This window comes from Carassius carassius, chromosome 34 (assembly GCF_963082965.1).
Source record: "Carassius carassius chromosome 34, fCarCar2.1, whole genome shotgun sequence".
Lineage (NCBI taxonomy): Eukaryota > Metazoa > Chordata > Actinopteri > Cypriniformes > Cyprinidae > Carassius > Carassius carassius.
In genome coordinates this window covers 11,369,225-11,392,002 of record NC_081788.1, presented here as the reverse complement: position 1 = coordinate 11,392,002, position 22,778 = coordinate 11,369,225, and the positions used below count along the sequence as shown (strand labels likewise).

At 37.1% G+C, this 22,778-nt stretch overlaps 2 protein-coding genes across 4 annotated transcripts in view; one reads left to right on the top strand and one right to left on the bottom strand.

Annotated features, from left to right (window-relative positions):
- The window catches only part of c34h12orf43 (chromosome 34 C12orf43 homolog), a 204,655-nt gene that overhangs the window by 173,572 nt on the left and 8,305 nt on the right, over positions 1 to 22,778 (bottom strand). The gene's annotated exons all lie outside the window — the stretch shown is intronic.
- Positions 5,418 to 7,735, top strand: LOC132115144 (globoside alpha-1,3-N-acetylgalactosaminyltransferase 1-like). 2 transcript variants are annotated; one of them, XM_059523547.1, is made up of 7 exons: positions 5,418 to 5,531; positions 5,978 to 6,007; positions 6,116 to 6,151; positions 6,301 to 6,345; positions 6,623 to 6,655; positions 6,745 to 6,882; positions 7,029 to 7,735. In XM_059523547.1, exons 1-7 carry the CDS (start codon positions 5,455 to 5,457, stop codon positions 7,717 to 7,719), a joined length of 1,050 nt encoding a protein of 349 aa, XP_059379530.1. In that variant the 5' UTR covers positions 5,418 to 5,454; the 3' UTR covers positions 7,720 to 7,735. The 2 variants fall into 2 exon arrangements, with proteins under 2 accessions (XP_059379530.1, XP_059379531.1); XM_059523548.1 differs by lacking the exon at positions 6,301 to 6,345.

The window sequence follows — 22,778 nt, the reverse complement described above, 5'->3', positions numbered from 1 at the left end:
AGACTCACCGAAGAACTCTCACCCACACGCTCTGCACACTCACGCACCGGAAGTGAGAGAGAGAGAGAGAGAGAGAGAGAGAGAGAGAGAGAGAGAGAGAGAGAGAGAGAGAGAGAGAGAGAGAGAGAGAGAGAGAGAGAGAGAGAGAGAGAGAGAGAGAGAGAGAGAGAGAGGATCATACTCGCTCACCATGGTTCCCGCTTTGGAGCCCCGCTCAAGAGGCGATCCAAAGAAGACGATCCTCTGATCTGGACCACTATGAAGCCATAGGATGAATCCATTTTTTTTTTATAATTGGGAGTAATTTGTGTTCCTGTGGAGCCTTGTTTTCTCTTGTGTTAGAGTTCCTGACCGGTTTCTGTGTTTTGATGTTTTGCATCTGGGGTGCTTCAAGTTAATGGTCAACAAGTGTCTGAGTTCCGCTCTTTGATAGCATGTTCTGGTCTCTTCACCAGCCTGTTGTTGCTGCCCCCTCTGCTGCTATAATATTCTTCTAGTTAATGTCTCAGGTTAGTCCAGTGGCCTTCCCTAGCCGTCTCTATTTACTGTGCTCCTGTGCACATCACAACCCTTTTGTATCGGTCTGTTGTCCAGAAACCCTTGTTACTCACACTGCAGTTGGGTCATCCTTCCAGATCCCTGATGGGGCCTGGCTTTATTGTTGTGTCTCACCACTCTTATTCAGTGTAAACAATATAATATGGTGATAAACCGGTTTGTGAACTGATATTAGGCTAATATTTACCTTGTTTTTTTGCTCAAAGTTGTTAAGTGGGAGATCAGTGGGCTTGCTGCAGTTAAATATCCAAGTAAGCGATGTCCTCTGTCCCAGAGAAAACCTAAAATACATGGAGCATGCAAGATAATTTAATAATTATGACCTCTGAACCCAATTCATATTGTGACCCTGGACCACAAAACTTAAGTCTTAAGTGTACATTTTTCGAAATTGAGATGTATACATCTGAAAGCTGAATAATCTTTCCACTGATGTATGGTTTATTAGGATCGGACAATATTTGGCCGAGATATGACTATTTGAAAATCTGGAATCTGAGGGTGCAAAAATAATCAAAATACTGAAAATCACCTATGAATTTGTCCAAATAAATTCTTAGCAATGCATATTACTAATCAAATTAAGATTTGTTATATTTATGTTAGGAAATTTACAACATATCTTCATGGAACATGAACAAAAAACTTTTTTTTTTCTATTGCTAAAAATATACCCCAGCGACTTAAGACTGGTTTTGTGGTCTAGGGTCACATTTCAACAACTTTGTCTTTGTGTTGGTGGCCAGAAAAAAAAAGAAAAAAAGGACATAAGATACTTTTTTTCAGTGCACCAAAATGCCAAGTACGTACAAAAAGTTTGTAAACAATTTGAAGTTGTTTGCATCAGAATTTGGGCTTAATTAATGCAAAACATCTTTAAGAATGGGTGTCAAGTTCTGATCTATTTCTTGTGCAATTCCCCACTTGAAAAGGACAATCCCTCCACATGAAGCTTTTAACTGGATTTCACTCAATAAACAGCCCTGGGAACAGTTGTTTGTCTTTTATTTACCATTCCTTGATAGCGGTAAACAGGTGAAAAACCTCAAAAGAGATGACAAATACAAGTTATTATTTGAGTTGACAGCCAAATTAAACAATTCACATTCACCTCAGATAAACACAGTACTGTCATTATAAAATACAAGGTTTCCACTTTTAAGCAGTATTTTCATGGTAAAGAATTATTCTAAAGTATCATTGTAGCCACACAACTTTATATCCTTTACAAAAACAATCAATTGGTATTTTAATTTTCAGAATTTTCTTATCTTTTAACCAAGTATCTTAAACCAAATAATTTTAGACTATACATTTTTAACTGAATTAAGAACTTGGTTTATTAAGATTTCTACAAGGTTTAAATTACTTTTAACCATTTCAAACACATTCTGTCAAACAATGAATTTGGCTTTTCTTACTTTTCCTTTATACCCCAAAAACAACATTTGAATTTACAAATACCACTGCAAAAGTCCTATCAAAGTCAACAAGGGTTAAGAGTGTGTTTTCCAGAGTACCATTAGCACTGCACTGCTTAAGTCAGTCTAGCCAAACATGGCCAATATGGCGCTTACCGGCTGTCCTTCACAGTATTGTAGAAGGCTTGGTCTTGCACAATCACCTTGATGACAAAGATGGTTTCCTTGGTCTTGTGGTGCTTTAAATGCTCCTTTCACTGCGGTCTAAAGACAACAACAGAGCCAGGTACTGGCACGCTCAGATTACCTGGAAGATTTGTTCCACCTGGTTCACCACTGATTGAAGGAGGAGGAGTTTCAGCACTGAGGAGCTCCCAGGCAGTTTGTCAGCACAATGGGTGCTTATGGAAATAATGTCATGGTGTCACAGACAAAGGAGACAGGAAGTACTGAGGGACAGGGAGACCACCAGGGTCAGTCAGGTGTACAGCTTCGTGGTGGTGTCAAGCTTTTGTTTATGGTTTTGGAGGTGTGTGTGTGACTTTTCAGCAGATGAGCACAACTGGCTTACCAATTTACTGTATAATCAGCCACATGATCAATCTAAACAGTTTTCATTTAAAAGTCTTGCTTTTGGGTTGGATGTAGTTATTTTAATTGTGGAAAACATTTATTTTCTTTTCTAGATTTCAGACTGTTCTAAAATAGTGAGAGTAGAGGAAGGGACAGAACCAGCGAGAGAGCCAGAGACCACAGTGCAGGGAGATGATATTGCCAGCACCAGCACGGGGGAGAGGAGCACAGTTTTTAGTTTAGATCTAAGTCTCTAAGAGGCCTTACTAATGAAAGTGAGAATCTGTTTCAGCTCCTGAAACTTAGGGCAGAAGAGGATGACCCCATTTCGTTGAAATGGTTAACAGATCGCAACATTGCATACACAAGCCCTAAATTACAGAATGAAATCCTGAACATTATGGCCAATACTATATTCCGAGGAATTGCAAGTGAGATTAGATCTTCAGCCCTGGCACCCAGGATATTTCTGGTGTTGAGCAGGAAAGTGTCTTTCTGTGCTAATTGGACCATGACCTTGTCCCACATGAGAAGTTTTTTAGCTTATACTGTTTATCAGAGACAACAGGCCAGTCCCTTGCTAAGATGGTAACTGATGTGCTGTTGAGGCTCATTCTGCCCGTGACTGCTTTATGTGGGCAGAGTTATGATGGTACCTCAAACAAGGAAGGAAAATACAGTGGTGCACAGGCAATACTGAGGAGCAGCAGCCATTAGCTCTCTGTGCATTGTGGTGCACACTGTGTCAGTCTAATCACACAGGTTGGCTGCTCAGCCTCCCCAATGATCCGGGAATCCCTTTCTTGGGTCAGTTATGCATCTTTTTTAGCCAGTCAGGAAAATTTAAGAGAATGTTTGAAAACATAGTTACCACTCAAAATACACCCATCACCACACTGAAACCCCTGTGTCCAACCAGGTGGACTGTGTGCAATTCTGCTATAATAGCTGTGCTAGGGCAGTATGAACGGGTACTTGGCAGCCTAGAGGAGATGGCAAAAACTATATATAGGACTGCTTCAACTGCCAGTGGCTTATTTGAGCACTTCAGTAAAGGTAAGACTGTGTTGGGCCTCACACTTGCTTCTGCTGTTGTTGGAGTGCTTGAGTGCCTGAACATTTCACTACAGAAGAAGATCTAGACTGTCTTGGTGACCGTTTCAACCAGGACAGTCTAAAGTCTTTGCAAATATTTGAGAGCGTCCTTCTGACCGGGGTGTTAAGTGATTCCATAGATGAGTTGCACAAATGATCTTTCTCAGTACAGTTGCCATTTTTTCACCAAAAATGTCCTTGTAGCAGCAGTGGAGAAGCAGCAGAGGTCCTAAGGGGAATTCCAGTGGAGGTGCGTGGGTTGTTTGACCAAGTTGAGGTCCTTGTCAGAATTTTGTTGGTGGTGCCAGTGTCCTCATGTTAAGCTGAGAGGAGATTCAGTGCACTGCGGAGACTGAAGACGTGTCTAAGGACTACTATGGGCCAAGACAGGCTGGACCGCCTTGATATAAACTGCATATGCCAAGTTTGTAGGGCAAAGTGATATCAGGAAAAATACATTTGGTACATTTGTTTAGTGCCTCTACCTTTATGTAAGTGCTTTAAGTTACAGCTATTTGGTTTGTTTTTGTTTAGTGCCTTGTTGGCAGCAGTCATTTAAATCTGCTTTAAAAATCTATCTTTTATTTCTACATAATATTGAGCAGTGACTATAATAAAAAATTTATTTTTCACAGAATATTTTTATTTCTTTTATATGGGAAAATGTTTCAGCTGTGAAATAAACAATTATGTTTAAAATTAATTGCATTTTGGTGCCTTTTATTGTAATTTATTTAAAAGACATGCAATAAATAAATGGGCTTAAAGAATAATATTTTGGTCAGTTTAGTCAGCTTTTTCATTGAACCAGAGAAAAATTCTGAGGAGGATGATAATGGCATGGTCTCCCTGTGTGTACATATCATTACAAGTACAATGTTAGCTGTATTATTTGTGTTCCCTTCAAAAATTGCTCTTGAGAAATTTAGTTTATTGCCCCCCCCCCCCAACTGCTAGATAAAATATGCGCCCCTGCTTTCACCATCTCTTCTCTTCTGATAGTTTTTCAGTTAAATCGTTCTCTATGTGCAGTAAAGAAAGATCTGACAATCTGTCCTGTACCACTGAAGATCAGAGACACATTCTCACACACGATCACACATTTCACCAGATCCACTTCTGCTGACACAAGCCGAGGGTGAAAAAATGTTTGCGTACATCCTCAAACTGAATACTGCATCACACGCCACACTCAAGGCTATAGCTTCAAATAGCCTGTCCAGTTCAGCCAGAAATGACTCAGTCCACCACATTTTTATTAGCTGGTTTATAAAAAAAAAAACAAATATTTGTTAACTTGCTAAATTGGGAAAGGAAAGTCCTGATAAAAACAGAGATGGGGCTGAATACATGAAAATGTATATAAAAAATAAATAATATAATGACCATTTTAAGACCAGCACATGACCAGCATAAAAAATACTGTTTTCTTTTTTGTTTTTTCATGTGTAAACGGTTTTGTTCTTTGTCCTTCAGGCACATTTTTTCCATCTATTCTAAACTTTTTTTTTCTCCAATTGTTGATATTTGAGCTAAGGTTTGTTTCACTGTCAAAAGACAGTAAGCCAGGTTTATTTTCAATTCAAATCACACATATTTTTTTTTGGTTTGTTTGTTTACATCTAATGAATTCAAAATCACAAATAAGTTTTCATGAGTTTCACATTTTACATACTAAAATATATAGCAGTAAAAGGAAGTTCAAATAATAATGTGAGTCAATTGTAGGCTCCTCCCCTGATCTACATCTCACTTGCTTTATTCCTCTCACTTACACTTCAGTCGAAAACTTCATATCAATGTGTACATGAGTATTTCAGGAATAATGCAGCTCCGTCAGAATTTTTTCATCATTCTTTTGTTCTTTGGGATGGTATTGAGTGGGTATGTAATTATTCTTCAGTAATATTAGATGGTTTGCATTTGTGTCTGGGTCGTGATAATATTGCATTATTATTTCTCAGAGGTTCTATTCTGCCTCTTATTTAAAGCATTTATTTATTTATTTTTACATATACATTTCTGGAACTACATTTTATGACCCCTTTAAAAATGAGAGAGATACCATAATATCAAGATATCATATTAAGGCCCCAATTAGACAAAACGTATATAGAATTTTACTGGTTTCTGTACTATAATGGTCTGGTTGTAGGATTGCTGAATGACTGGAAAAGCAAAAGAATCTTGGTTGATTTTCAACCCTACAATATCAAGCAATTCCTTAATCTGCATTTTCTTTTGTACATGACAAGCATAAGATATAAAACTCTAAAAAGAAGATTAACACTTACAGATATCTCTCCTAAGTAATATATCTTTCTTTACAGGCTCATTTTCCTGAATAATAACCAGAAAAGGTGAGTTTAGTGCAGTTAGAAAAACATGATGCAGATGTAGTGTATATGTTGTTCTCTTGGTTTGAAAGGTTTGCATTAATTAATTATTTAATATTTGACTGTTTCAAGCTGCAAACAGCAGAAAATAGAACAAATCGTCATCAAGTGAGTGTGCATACACATACATCACTCTTCCACACACACAAAAAAATAAGCACACACATACATGCTCATAGTCATCAATATACACACAATCAATGCGACACAACATAATCAAATTCAAATCAGTAAGAGTTTGACTCTGTTCATATCAGGACAAAATGGAAGCAAAAGACCTTTGGATTGCGCTCATTGCCAGGGTGTGTAAATTTCCTCTTCTTAAAAGTGACATTATTTTTAAGCTGATCCATAGTTAATGAGGACTACTGCTCTAGACAAGAACTCTTTTGGTTCATGGTTGTTTTTGAGGTTCTGATCAGATGACCCGTGAGAGTTAAATGATGATGGTTCATAGATGGACATAAAAAAAAACAAATAAAAAAAAACACTTGGAAACCCATGTTTTAAATGTGTATTGACTCCATGAACAAAATAAAAGTGTATGTTGTTCTTTCTGCTTATTCATTTATATTACAGCTTGTTGTACAACCAGCCAAGTGTGTTGGTAGGGTGAGTATTATGTTTTTAGTATTAACCAGTTATTGCCCGTTTCCAATCATGAATGAAATGATTACAGCACTGGATGTGTGTTTTTAAAGAAGTCGGACAGATGTTGCTTCTGTATCATCATGGTCAGCTCCAATCATTTGGGAGGGAACCTTTAACCCCATACTGATCGACTCTATCTACAAACAACACAATCTCACCATAGCAACCACAGTCTTCGCTTTGGGAAAGTAAGTCTTCATGATACCTCTCATCTTATTAAAAATTCCTCATTTGTTTCCCCTCCTCTTTTTTTCCTTGATTCTGGAAACAGCAATGATTAAAGGATAAATTAACCATAATATTTCTCCCTGTATTTGTTTCCTCTGTTTGTTAGATACACACGTTTTGTTAAAGATTTTCTGGAGTCAGCAGAACAGCATTACTTTGTTGGATTTCGAGTGCATTACTACTTGTTTACAGATCAACCAGAATCGATTCCTGAGGTGAAGATGGGTGAAAACCGTAATTTGACAGTTCTAAAGGTTCAGAGTTTGAACAGATGGCAGGACATCAGTATGAGCAGGATGGGAAAACTGGAAAAACTAATAGAGAATGAACTGGCCAACGAGGCTGACTACATTTTCTGCCTTGACATAGATACAAAGTTCTATGGCCGTTGGGGTGTGGAGTCTTTGGGTCGTCTGGTAGGTGTGATACATCCTTGGTTGTTTGACGCTCCAAGGGATCGATTCACATATGAGCGTAGACCAGAGTCTCAAGCATACATTCCAGCTGGAGAAGGTGATTATTATTATGCTGGTGCTGCATTTGGTGGTTCATTGGAAGATGTACATCAACTCACCAAAACCTGCAGGGAGAAGCTGCACATTGATGCTGCAAACTCCATTGAGGCAGTATGGCAAGAGGAGTCTCACTTGAACAAGTATTTCCTTTTGAACAAACCTAGTAAACTGCTCTCTCCTGAATATATGTGGAGGGACATCAATGAAAAATTAGCCCAAATAAAAGTAATTCGCTTCTCTAATGTAGCTAAAAACTATGCTGAAGTTCGTCCAAATCCATAGCAACCAGTATTCAGCTACACTGACATGGTGTGTCCTCACAGGCCTCCCGTAAGACATTTTGAATCTGTGAACCTGTAAACAGGTACACTGTAAAATCTTATTAGTTAGGCTTACTTAAAAAATATATATATTAAAAAAAAATAACCGTCCCATCTGATTGCCTTAAAAAAAAAAGTGAAATGGGAATAGTATGTTGTACTGACAAATGCTTAGTTATAGTTACACAAAAGTTAAAGTAACTAAAAAAGAACAGTAGGGAGTAGGGGTGGAACGGTTCGCTGAAAAAAAATAGAACTGTTCTGTTCTCCACGCGCTGGGACCGTGGTTCAACTTAAATCTGACATCCGTTGTATGGTTTGTTATAAATAACATGTAAAACTAACAGGGCATTACTAATATATGTTTCTGTTGATGGATTCACATTCTGGCTTCCCAGCCATTACAACAACAGCGATGAGAAAAAAAAAAAAAAAAAAAGAACCAACCTGGACAAACCATTCAGTCTTGGTCAATGCGAATGAAGTATGCTGGAATATGAGCAGTCATTAAATTCCATTTTCACCCGGTGCTGAATAGTATGAAGTTAATTTAATGGCAAAAATATTTTCATATGCAGGGTAAAAGTTGTGGAAGTTTACAAAAAACTGTAAGCATAAATCAAATTTGCATGTGCAAGAGAAGCTTTGTAAAGGTTTGTAAAGGCAGCATTTTACTGTTACTCATAAGTGCAATTCAAGTTTTGTGAAACTGCAACTTCATGCTAAAGCAAAATAAATATTTTTTGCATTCTTCTGATTTCCATTTTTCTGAGCTTACACTTTTTGCACGTTGTTTTCACTAAAAGACGGTCAAAAGCACACTGTTAAAAAAAAACAGTATATATATATATATATATATATAAATATATATACAGTATATTTATACAGTATGTATACAGTATATATATATTAAAAAAAAAATATATATATATATATATTTTTTTTTTCAAATTATTATTAATTTTTAATTATTATTAATTTTACGTAATTTTACTGTTTTATTTAAAAAAAATCTAATAATTTTGAAATACAGTTTAAAATCGTAAACTTACAGAATTAGACTGTAAATTTACATATCCCATGTAAAATCAAAGTTTGCTATATATATGTATGTACAGTATGTGTGTGTGTGTGTGTGTGTGTGTGTGTGCGTGTGTCAGTTTATCTTCGGAACACAGTTTAAGATATTTTAGATTTAGTCCGAGAGCTCTCAGTCCCTCCATTGATTCTCTGCTGCCTTTCCTGATGTCTGCTTGTTACCGTTAATGATTCTGGATATCCCTAACACACCTGACGCCGTTCCTGATTTCTGCCTGTATGACCATTCTCTTAATAAAATTCTGCACATGGATTTGAACGCCTCTGACTCCTCGTTACACCGACAGACTCTTTTTCTACATGACACTTAGTACCACTCTAGTGATTTTCATATCATTTTACTGTATCATTCTTTTATAATTGCATGCCAAATCATAAAAAATGCTATCCTTCTCACTACACATATTTGAAAATTCATAAAAAATTAAAATCCAATTGTTTTGTTCTACATGCCCCAAGTACCACTGTGGTCATTTTCAAATAAGTAAAATTTGAAAATGACCACAGTGGTACTTGGTGTTTTTTAATGATTTTGGTATGCAATTATTAAATAATGATAGAGTAAAATATGTAAATCACCACAGTGTTAGGTATGGACATGTAAAACGAGTCTGGTGGAATATGCAAAAAACAATTAGATTTTTATTTTTATGAATTTTCAAATATGGCTGTATAGTGAAAATCTAGCATTTTCCATGATTTTGACATGCAATTATTAAATAATGAACCCTTGAAATGATATGAAAAAAGTTTGGTTTAGTCCTTTTTAATATTTTTTGTACCCCACACTTTATGTTGATTTTCTCCACATACTGTAAGCAAGACACACATACATGGATCCAACTGATTTAGAATAATGTTAACTGTAAGTAGAAAGACAGTTGAAAAAACTATCCAAATTATGCATTAATTTAGCAGCATTCCACATAAAAATGGAAAATTATACAGCTTTGAACCCAAAAATACATGAATGTAAACACAGTTATATCAAAATTAACGGTGAAAATTTAAATAGAAGGCCATTAATATGAAAGCGAATACAAATATGAATAAATATAACAACCGAAGGAGGATTTACTAAAGAAGACGGCAGCACCTTGAACACGCTCGCACCTTTAATCTACCACGCACCGTCGAGTAGATGTGCAATAAACTTGAAGCGCAAATAGCGTGACCGCACAACTCCGAAGCGCAGATTGTGTGACTGCAGTAAAAGACTGGAGCAAAATAATCGTATTTCCATACTACTGTCAACTGACTAACCACATCTTCTTTCGCTTGTCAAAATAGTTCTGCTCAGTTTGGTCTTTTATTACGCATTTATTCTCACAGTATTGTTTCGAAATGTGATATAATAATATGCTGTTATTGAAATTACAAGAATTGCGATTTTAAATATTCAAACTAAAAGGAATTCCTGCCCTAGCGCAAGGATATATACTCCTCCAAGCATGCAGTGGGTCTGCTGCGCGCACAGAAGGAATCACTCGACCTTCTGTTTCATTGTCAATCTTCGTTGTGAGTCGAAAATAAGTAGGTGAAGTTCAAGTTTTCTAATTTTGGTCACTACCAATGTTATTTATACTATACTCGAGTTCTAGTATTTAGAATGTTCTAATTGTTTAATCGTTAAACCAGCATTTCAAACTCTGGCGCTGACCAAAATCATCAAAAAGTTTCAAATTTAGGTTTCATTTGATGTTATTGCATAGTTGTTGTTGTTTTTTTGTTTGTTTTTTTGCCAACTTTACTGAACTTCGACTCATAGTGCAGTGTTTTTAATCAGTTTTTATATACATAATGGTATTTTCCACGGGAAGTTGGATGAAAATTCTGAATTCAGAAATAGATTCATTAGGACCAGCACTTAATGTGACACGCGATTTGTAACTTTAGTAACTTTATGTTCCTTTTCCGTCTTCAAGCACTGGTTATTACGCCTGTACAATAACATCCACTTAACTAAAATTAATTGGACTTCATGTTTTACTCTTAGATGTAGTCTCACTGATGGTCTGAAATATTGTGTATGTACAGTCAGGCCTGGGTGTCTGCATAGGCACGTGCTTATTATCTCTCATTAAAACCCTGTATTAAATCTCTGTATTAAATAACTTTTTAATAAATTATTAAATTATTAAATTATTAAACAGTTAGTCCTTAAAATGGTGCATGAAAAAACAGTGTCTGTGTGTCATCTGAGAATTCATATATCCTTGTAATCTTGTAATCTACACCTAGGGAAAAAACGTTTCACAACTTGAAGTTGATAGGGGTTATTGATAAGGACTCTCTGATATGGATTCACAGGTGACACAAATAGGGTTCAGAACTATAGATATAATACATTTGTCAATATATTTATATATGTATATATTTATTTTTGTAGATTTCCTAAAATGTCATATTTACATGCTTTTTTTTCTCTTCCTTACAGATAAGTACTGTTAGCGGCTAAAACCAAGGTCATTGTGAAATGTTGAGAGTTGCTCAATGCAAAGATGTTCACAGATTACACTTGTAATAGTTGTGTTGTGAGGTTTCTGTAAAATCTCTAAAAGGTTACAACATCAAGGGCTACAAAGAAATGACACACATTATGAGCATGTTGCATAGTAGGCTGCAAGTTATGGTTCAGAAATTACAATGCATATAAAATCATGTTTACCGTCATCATTGGCAGTTATCTTCTGCGTCACAGTGTGAGTCTCTGCAGGGACCTTTTCAGGTCAAGTTACTAACTGTCAGAAACATAACTGTGTGTGGTATGTTTGAATATTTTTAAAGGAAAACTATTTAATATTTGCAGTAAGTTTATCACAGTGTTACCGATCTCTTCTTTTTCTCAGGCATTTGTGCTTATGAAGTTACATACACAGTCACACACACATCCTCACACTCACACATTCTCACATTGATAGACTCACAAAAGCATCCTCACACTTACACACTATCACATATCACATTTTAGTTATATCCCAACTGTTGGGTTAAATATGTTTCCCGCTTCACTCCGGTTCAAATTTTAACGGTCCAGTCAGCGACTCAGCGCGGACATCAGCGGCAGCCTGCATGATTATGAAAGGTTAGTAACTGTTAATATAATCGTATAATGTATATAACTGTTATAACACCAAGTAATGTGTCTGATACATTAATTATTCTTTTTTTATACGTTAAAAAAGTTTTTATTCCCTTTAGTCCGTTAGTTTCCCCTTCCTGTTTGTCCGTTTGTTTCCTATTCCTGTTTGTTCGCCATCATTAATACATTAAAAGATTAGCTGCAAAATTTTTTAGACAAGTATTACTTAAAGTTGATAAAAATGTCTGGTGAAATGTGAAAGTTTGACGAAATCATTAGAATTAAGCTAGAAAAGCCACACGGACCACTTATCAGATCTGACCAGTGAAAGAAGCTGCTCGAGCGAGCTGAGCTCACACACATCAGTCATGCAACAGACAACAGACTCCGCGAGAATCGTTTGAATGAACCTGCAATTTTCTGTTATAAAAGTTCAAAACCCAGACGAAAGAAAAGCGCGCAGTCGTGAGGCAATCCGTTCTTTCGGCGGAAATTTATACCAATGCCCTAAATTTACATAATGTCAATGTTACTCCTACAACCAACCTTTAAAGGTGCCATATGTCATGTCTGGCAAAAAAAATCAAGTCATACTCCACATTCCATACCAGATGGGGGCAGTATGCCTCAATAAAGTGAATTGGTCTACTCTAGAGTAACAAACGAGAAACGGCATAGTCTCTATGCTCCGCCCCTACCTTCACAACAACCCTAGAGCCATACCCGAAGCATATAAGAGGACGTTTTGCCTCCAGAGGAATGTTGGGTGATGTCAAGTGATTTTGAAACATGACATCTTCAAGCTACTCCCCTTCACCTTTACCAGTGAATATGTTCATATTAGTTTTGTTCATATTACATCGAGTTGAATATACACATTATTTGAATTAAATTAATTTGACAGACAGCATTCTGTCAACATCATTGGTCAACATCAGACAGCTGATGTTGACCAAGCTAGCGCCAACCAACGTAACCAGAACTGCCAACTCTCAAGCATTCACCGTGAGACACACGCAATTGACTCTTTTCACACGCTTTCACGCCACACATCAATTTTCTCACGCACAGAAAAACCACGAGGCAAAGAGGACACGGAGACCAACAGACTAGACAGAGCTGGTTAGTTATCATATAAAAAAATATCAGATTCTGTCGATTTTATTACCCAATTCAAACAATACCATTTTGGCACTTGTAAATGGCACAGCTATGGTTAGCCATCGCTAACATTAGCACGTTTATCAAACAGCCTTCGATACATTTCTATGTTATAACTTCCCGAAAAAAATATGCAAACATATAAAACAAACTTCAAGTGAAATACTAACAGCATCTTACTTACCAATCCAAAAGAAATGTTGCAAGTTCGGAGTCGAACCTCATTTCTTTCAAGTCCATCAGTTGTCTCCAGCGATGGAAAGCAGTGCCGATGTTTACTCTGGTTCGGCTCCTTTTCTTATCGGATTTGATTTGTGATTCCGAGCGTGGTTGTTTCCCTGTTGCGGGTGGTGGTGGTAGGGGTCTCTTGCCAAGGGCTTCAGCCATCCTTGCGCTCTCTTCCCTGAACTGAAATGAAGTAGTGGGCTGTATTTTCCACACGATTGACATCAGGTTCAAGTACGCCCACAAGCCGTGCGAGTTATTCAAGTATTGCAGGTTGGCTGGTGGTTATGTTGCCCGCATACCGCCTCCCATGGCCGAAACTGGTATTACGACACCTGTCGGGCCGTGGCTAGTAATGCTAATGCTAATTAAGGTTGATATTTCTGCAGCACTATAACTTGACATTTTTTTTATGACATCTTCGCCCTTATTTCTTCTCATTCTTTTGATGCATGTAGGTCATTTTTTGGATATTTTTACCTAAATTTTTACATATGGCACCTTTAAGAGGGGAGCGTAAAACAGAAGCCATATTCGTCTTAGCGCACCAGCACTAATTAATTGTACAGTAAGTGTTTTTATGGTTTATTCATATTGAATATTGGAATATCAGAATACCCTATAATTACAGCAATTAGATTGATTGACATGTTTTGTTTTTTTTTAAATGTGTTGTACTAAATGTGTTAGACAATGGACTTTTTGTGAAGGAAAAATTGCAACAATAGAATTTCTGCCTGTTAATTGAAACATTTCAAGGTAAGTAACCTATTTAAATTAATGATACATAAGTTTTCAATTTTACTTGACTTCCTAAGACCTATGACTTCCAAAAATTATGAAAAAAGACAAATGAGGTGAAATAAGTGTATTGTTGCATTCCGTCCAACAAAGCTTCCTTTCATTTACAGTGTACTTTTGTTCCTCCCTACAAGTCCAAATCAGTCAAAGGATAAAGGGTGGTAAAATTTACTCACATTAGCCGCAAATATTGCCACAAATTTTCTAAACTGGTTTAGTCTGTCTCTTAGTGCAAATGATAGTAGATCCCCACAAAGATCTACTAAAAAATGTAAACTGTAAGCTTAGTTTTTTTTTTACTTGTGCTTTCTCTGTACTTTTGTCATTTAAAGGCCTTCGTGCAGAAATTGTCTTTAAAACCCTTCCTGCTGTCTGCACCATACCACACAAATGGAAAATTGGTGTGCACATCATACACGGAAATGAAGCAGTCCTTCATTGACATTCAACCTATAAGTAAAAACTTAAAATTACAGTGCCCTGTGTAATCAAGTCACCTTTATTTATTTTGTATAATACACACGTTGTACAATACAAATCATTCCAAGAAGATATTTTGAAGAAAAAAAAATGATGACAGAATTTTAATTAATGGGTAAATTATCACTTTAACCAATTTAAATTCGCTATAGCTTTTAACTCATTTAAATTCACTCATTTGTAAAGTTAGTGTATCAATGAAGTATCATCACAATGCATGTTAACTGAACTTTTTTTTTATTATTCTTTTAAGGTTGGCACTAATTAGTGCTGTACTTGAAACATGAGACAAGCCAGAATCCACATGTCCTGGTGCTTGGTGACAAGGAAAACTCCTCCCAAGATTTTATTATTTTAAACGGGGAGGCGATGGAACAGAAGACGATACTACAAGTAGGCCATAAGGTGAACTAGGAAAAAGTGGCTAGAAAGTGATTTTCATTCCCACACCTGGGCACTACTTTTTTAAATCATTTTTGCATTGACAACACCCTTTTGGACTTTATGTTAAAAGTTCTCCGCAAAATATCCTGCAGTTTTTTGTCACGATCCATAAATGTATAAAATTGTGAATTAAAAAAAAACGCAATTTGTATGCTGTTGTTTTTGCTTGTATCTTTATTTATATTAATTTTAGCAACTCAAAATATGTCTCAAACTGACATTTATACACGCACCTAAACATCTGAGACAGGTATTGGTGCATTAGTATACTAAAGTGTGAATGTAAACCATTAAATATAACACGTTTGAAGAAAGTACACTTGTACTTACAAATTTGCAACAATCGAAATTAAACATACACATTGTAAATTTAGCCAAACTGTGATGTTTTATACATCACATTTTTCAATAGGTCCTGTGTAATCACAGAAAGAAAACAAAGTAAACGTTGCCCAAGCTCAAAATCAGCCTAAGATATGACACAGTGTGTCTTTACTCATCAGTATCATCCCCATCACTATCATCAGACTCATCAGCCCATGTAGCTCTTTCCTCTGTTTCTTGGGAAACATTTGCACAATTTTGGCACCGACATAAATCAGTACAAGACAGTCTTGCAGACATACAGGAACATCTTGCAGTCTCACATTTGCCTTGCTTGCAACTGCAGTGGACTACCTGCAACACACTTTCAGGTAGGGTGGAAAATAGGGTGGGTATTATTCTGGTCACAATTATGATTTCATTATTATGAATTCCATTTTTGTGAGAAAAAATAAAATGTTGCACAAATTTTTTTTACAAAGCTGCAAAAGAAACTCATGGTATTTAAATTACCTGTAGTTTGAAGCATCAAGATCTTCATGTTTTTTCACAAGATTAAAAAAAGTTTCTTCTGAGCTGCGTCATTGTCAGCACCTCTTGGTTTACAATTATTCTATGGCGGATGATCCGCTCACAGAACATCTTGTAGCTGGCATCGAAGGTTGGCTCATTTCTAAAAAGAAAACACATTAAAAACAGCAAAGTAAATATTTTATGTGCCATAACTATTTCACAATTGCTTCCATTTTAAATATAGTATAAATAGTAGCAAATTGAAAGCAATTGACCAAGCGATTTTTAGAAGTTTTTTACATTTATTTTTCAGAAAGAAAATACATGGTAATAAATAAATTATATATAATATATAATTTCCTTCACAAACCACTACACATTTTATCATATTGAATTACTGTGCCGAGATTGTGCAGTCAAAACTGTGTTTACAGACAAAATGGCAATATGCAGTCTAAGTAGGTGGTCAATGCTTTACTTTAGAAATATGCAATAATGTGAGGGAATTACTCATTATTATTTGATAATACAATATAATAACTTACTGTTCATCTGAGGTCCCAGTAACTGTTGCAGTAGACTTTGTCAGGAACCTGGTGTACTGTCTGTAACAGGACTTGTGGTATCGCACCTCCAGAGACACACAGTCTTTGTCTCGAATATGCACAAGAATGCTAGTGTCTTCCTTCATCTCAGCAGCTTTCAGTAACTGGCCTGTAAATAAAGCAGACTATATTTAAATTAATTTGTAAATTAAAACATTAAGTAAAAACTGTGGTTTAACTCTTTACAATAAGGTTCGTTAGTTAACATTAGTTAACTACATTAGTTATCATGAACTGCACATATACAGCATTTATTAATATTTGTTCATGTTAATTTCAACGTTTACTAATACTTTATTAAAATCTTGTTAACATTAGTTCATGCACTGTGAACTAACATGAACAAACAATGAACAGCTCTATTTCTATTAACTAACATTAACAAAGATTAACAAATAGAGTAACAAATGTATTGCTCATGGTTAATTCATGTTAGTCAATACATTAATGAACCTTATTGTAAAGTGTTACCAAACTGTGTTATAACAGTTAAACAATATTGAGTGTTCTGACTGTAGCTGTATGCAAAATAATGCAAATCTATGTAATTGAAAGTTAGCCATGGTACACAGCATACGACATAAAACTTCAAACGTGTGTGTGTGTGTGTACTTTTTACCTACCTGCTGACAACGTTTCTGCCTGTGAAAGATGGTCCTTCTGGCGTTTGCCTGCAACCGTAATGTACTTGTCCGTTTTCTTACAAATTATGCACAAGGCAGGAAGCACAGGACCTGCACAAGCTACTGGCAGGCCCGTCCTGGATCGAAGTTTCTTTGTCGGACATTCAATTGTTGAGGTACTAGTACCTGATGGCATCTTGAGCTTCAGGATGCTGTGTGACCCGTTTCTCGGCCGCATCCAAGCGCTTTTTGTCAATGAAACGCCTGTAGCAAGTGGGGTGAAACCCAGCGTCTTCGGGAACATTGTCAAATTCAATTTCTAGACAATGTTTGCATGTTTCTGCTATTCTCTGAGTCTCACCCTGCAAGCCAAGCCACCGTTTGGCGCTGTTTCTGAATGTATCCCATCGTGTGCGTGAAAAATCCTGTATTTCTTCTTTATGTATGGACGTGAGATGCATATAGCATTGTTTAGAATACTTATTGCGGAGTTTTGAAGGAGGTCTGGCCGTAATTTCTTCGTCTTCGCTACTCGATATTGATGACAAGGGCGCAGACATCTTGGATTCATGTTTACATGTCGTTCCAAAAAGCGGCCACCTTATTGGTCTAGCTGGAAGCACGTGATGATTGCCTCATCACTCCTGATAAAAATATGATTACGCGAGGAAAGAACTATTGCCGACTTTAAACAGTAATGAAAAATAAACTGCAGGATTACTCATGGAGAACTTTCATTTTCGCGCTCAAAACAAATAGGTGTTTTTATTGGGATGAAAATAATTTAGTGCCCTATTATGGGAACGGGATTAAACGAAAACGGCTTCACCTTATGGCCTAAAGCAGTCGATCTGTGTTTCAAACATTTTTTTGTATATGACATCTACTACCCAAAGCCCTCTGCTCATATTTGAGAGTTTTTGTAACACACAGTCTTTAATAGTTTCTTCTGCACACTGTCTCCTTCTTAAAAACTTTGTATTTTGTAATCAGTAAAAAACTTTTTATTTTATTGATCATCAGTAGGTCCATGGGTATTGAGGGTGGATGAGAGCGCTGTTTATTCACTCCCTCCACCTACAGCTCCTGCCAGCACAGAGACTCAAACCTGCGACTTTCGGGTTACAGGTCCAAGTTTCTAAACATTAGGTCACAGCTGTGAACTGTATTTGCAAGTTTGTGTGTTTTGATATGAATATGAATTGACACATTTGTACATCTTGAAAATGTCAGTTGTATTTTTACACATTCTTGTACATTTAAATAAAATATTTTAAAATATATTTGTAAATGTGTTATTTGCATATTAAAATAAAATCTGTAATTTACAACAAAGTAGTTTCAAAATATGGTTGTATTAAGTCATTTTTAATAAAAATACTGATGTTAATTAAAATAAATAATTAACTCAACTGTTGGGTAACTTTTAACCCAACAGGATTTTAACCCATGGGTTGAGTTGAAATAACCCATAGATGGGAAGGTGCTATACCAACCCATAGTTGGGTTACAGGTTGGGTTATTTTAACCCAACATTTTTTAGTGTGTTTTTAGTTAGTATGTTTCAATCTCCTTTGTTGAAATGTTTCTGATCATCAGTTATTTGTCAAATGTATCATATTCTTGTTGTAGGAATCAAGTCCAAAATTATACCCTGCAACAGCGGGAACATTCGGACCATGTGCTTGATAAGATAACATATGATTTATGATACCCGAGACAATATCTAATTGGTCAAGACAACATTTGACAACATTAGACAATATCTAATTGGTCAAGACAACAGTTTAAATACTCAAATACTCGTTCTTTGAGCGCAGTTCCCGCGTGCTTCAGCCTGCACGCCTGCTGCTACTTAGCCACAATGAGAAGGAACACCACCTAGTCTCGTCAAACTTTGCTTCTGTTCTTTTCTAGTTTCTTTTCTTTTCCATTGAGAGTTTTGTGTTCTGAGTTAAGTTTTGTAATGCTGTGTCTCAGAGTCTGCCCTCGAGTGCCCGTTCAACTTCAATCAGCCACACAACTCTGCATCGTCCGATGACGCCCGACCAGGGACTTCCCAAGACGTCACTTCAACAACTACTGAACTTCCAGCCAATCAGCAACCTCGGGAAACCCCCTTTCAACAACAACAAAGGAAAACACATTACACAGGCAATGCAAGTACCTCCAGACTCTGATCTGTTCTGGTGTATCCAATATAATTTTAACCTCATTAAGGAACCCAATGCAAGGGTTAATTAAGTGATTGATGGCTGTTCATGTCTATGCAATTTCACGTATTGCTGTAAACTTGGGATTCCACATTTTCATTCTCTTAAACTCATTCTTCCCTAACTTTATATCTTCCTGTAACTTGTGTGAATGTGTGAGTGTGTGTGCTTATGTGTTAGATTAGCTTATGTCTTAGATTGATCTAATAAAGCCTTATTAACATTGAAAAGAGATGTATCTTGTGTTTTGTGCTTACAAGTTAATGTCTTAAAATGCCGATCTTGTTACTGTGCTAATTGATAGTGTTTTCACTATACTTTGGATATTAATATCCAGTGCAGATTTGATGTTAAACGACTCGTTCAATGAATCGCTGGCCGTTTCAGTGATCAGCCATGAAACAGTGAATCTGTTCAAATTCCCTTTAAAATCTTAAATGATTCCCTTTGAGCTAAATTGACCCGTTTCCATTACATTTAGACACTCTCACACATGCATCCTCACACACTCTTCTAGGGCTGCACAATTAATCGCATGCGTTTGTCATGCACATCTCTTCAGTAATCTAATGCGATTCATCTGCAAACACATTTGTATTAATCGTGCAGCCCTACACGCATCCTCACACTCTAATCCTCACACAACACACTCTCTTACATTGTCACAACCTTCTCAGTCTGCCTCACACACAACAACCTCTCACATACATCTTTATAGTAGACATCCACCACAAGCATGCCCTTTGCAAGTTCCTATTGTTCTGCTTTTATTTTTAATATATTCACAGCATATATTATAGTCCATTGTTTTATAACTAATGATTTTTTTTTTTCAATTCAACAGTTGCCTTTTTAAGATGAACCCGAGAAGGGATTGAAAGTGGAGAAGACCACATCAAGAGAGAATTTGGTTGACTTGACTTGACTAAACAACTTTTCAACAATATACTGTATGTAGTAGCAATAATCTAGATTTATTCTTTTTTTGGCAAAGAATTGACTCTGGTCTTTGTTCAAGTTTCAACTGTTTACTGGATGTTTTTGTACAAATCAGAAACAAAATAAACTCTGGACAAAAAACTGTTGCTCCATCTTTCTTTCTTTCATGAAGGGGACACCAAAAATTAAACATAATTAAAGGAGCTATGTGGAGGTTTTTACTTAAAAAAAATCTTTAAGATAGAGTTTTCATTTGTACATGTATGAGCCAACCATGATGTAAAAAAAAGAATGACACCTCGACTGTCCACCACGGTTGCCTCTACCAGCCTGTAGGCTCAATTGTGTGTGGAGGAGTCGGGCCCGAATTGGCGCGAAAATTCACAAAATGTGACGTCATGCGCGTTCTCGTCTACTTGGGCTTACAACCATACGGCACGCCAGCCATTATAGTAAGCAGCGGCAATAGTGTTTTCAAATGGACTCTGCGGATGGAAAGAAGCGACCAGCCTCCAGCACAATTCAGACACCCACGGACACTCCCCGTAAGTAAAAAAAAAAAAAAAAAAAAAAAAAGAGCGTGTGCACTGAGAACGAGCATGAGACTAGCTGCAGTTCCTCTAACGGCCACTGATGTCAGTAACGGTTAGAAATTTCAGAACCTACGCAATGCTCCTTTAAAGGAAGTCCAATAATAAAGCAGAGTAAACACAAATTAACATATAAACACATTAAAATAATATCTACTCATATACTTCTAACTTTACTGTTAACATTTTAATTATTCATATTATGGCTTTTACATCTTCAGCCCCTAATTGTATAGGCAGGCTACATTGTATTCACATATATTCGAGGCCACAGAAAATACTTTCATACAGTATTGATGCATCAGATCATGCAGTAAGGATCAAAATCGTATGGAACATCCATTTGAAAGGCAGAATCAGAAACTCATGTAATTTGTGCATGAGTTTTATTAACCAAACACTTACACAAACTAGTCTAACAAACAAACAAACAAACACAGGGCAAAGGGCAAATTAAATTTGATGGATGAAGCCATCAGGAAACCCAGAGAATGAAGATATGAAAAGAGTTAACCACCTGAGTAAAAACCAGAGTTTTACGGCTCTTTGTCTTAGAGCATGGTGATTTGGGCATATGGAACTCAATTAGGTGTTGAGGCAAAAATATTCTCAGAACACTAATATATTGCCTGTGTACTAACATATAATATACACTCTTGTTTAGATCATCAGAATACAAATTCATAGATACTAAACATGGTAAGATTAAACTCTGAAGATTATTCTGTCATAAGCATGCATAATACAGTATACAGTACTAAAATACAATATACAAGAACAGTAACAACATACACACTGACCTTAAGTATATGTGTGTTTTCCTATGAATGAATTAGAGAAGAGTCCATTTTGCTGAGCATTATGTGTCTCTCCTATAGATAATGCCGTGAGAGGGAGAACTCTCAACATGCCATTAGGTCGGAAAGGTTTATCTGATCTGTCTGAGATGTCCTAATTGCCATGGTAACCAGGGGCCTGGTGTCATTCCCAGACATGCTGGCAGCCAGTATGTTTATTGGGTGAGGGGTCTGTGATTATTTGTTAATTGTAACACGCTGACTTTACTGAGACTAGAGGCAGCACATATCACAACTAAATAAACGACAACCGATAGAACAGAAACAGGACTATAAGTACACACATGATAAATGAGAAAACTAAGGAGGAACAGCTGGACAAGGATTAACTAATAAGAAACCATGGAAACTAATGAGAGCTCATAATAGACAAGACAGGAACTTAACTAAACGTAATCGGGACAGTAGCTCCCCCCTCAGAAGGCGTGACCTCATGCCAAAACAGTAAATGACAGAAAAGAAGAAATGAGGGTGGAGGCTTAGGTGGAGGGCGTAGTGCTGGTGAAGGACTGGAGCCTGGAGAATTTTGAGGAGGCCAACACCATGGTGGAGCAGATGGTGGGAGGAACCAGGAGAGGAGCTTTGGCAGAAGGACTGGGCAACACACAAGGGCTGATTCACGGAGGCGGAACCAGGGTACATGGAGGAACCAGCGGAGCAGAGAGATCGACCTACCAGGGTGACATCAAAGTCCTGGAAGCCCAAGGTGGAGTGGCTGGCTCGCATGCCTGAGGCGGATCCAGGGATTCGGCTGACCAGGGCGACGATGGAGCAAGCGAGGACGACAGGGAAACCAGATGAAGGAAGGAGCCTGGTGAAGCCGAAGGGGTGGAGGGTCGATGCAAAGCCGTAGACCCAGAAGTCCGTGGCGGAAAATGAGCGATGACCGACTGAGGTTTGTCCGGATGTACGAGGGAGCCCAGAGGAGTCCTAGGGCAGACGGGCCTCGGTGGAGCAAAAGGAATGCAGAGCCGGAGTGGAGCCAGCGGTCTGACAGACCGAGGTGGGAACATGGGCCTGGAGGGCCGAAGTGCAGCCGGGAACTCAGCGCAATCCCAAGGTGGTG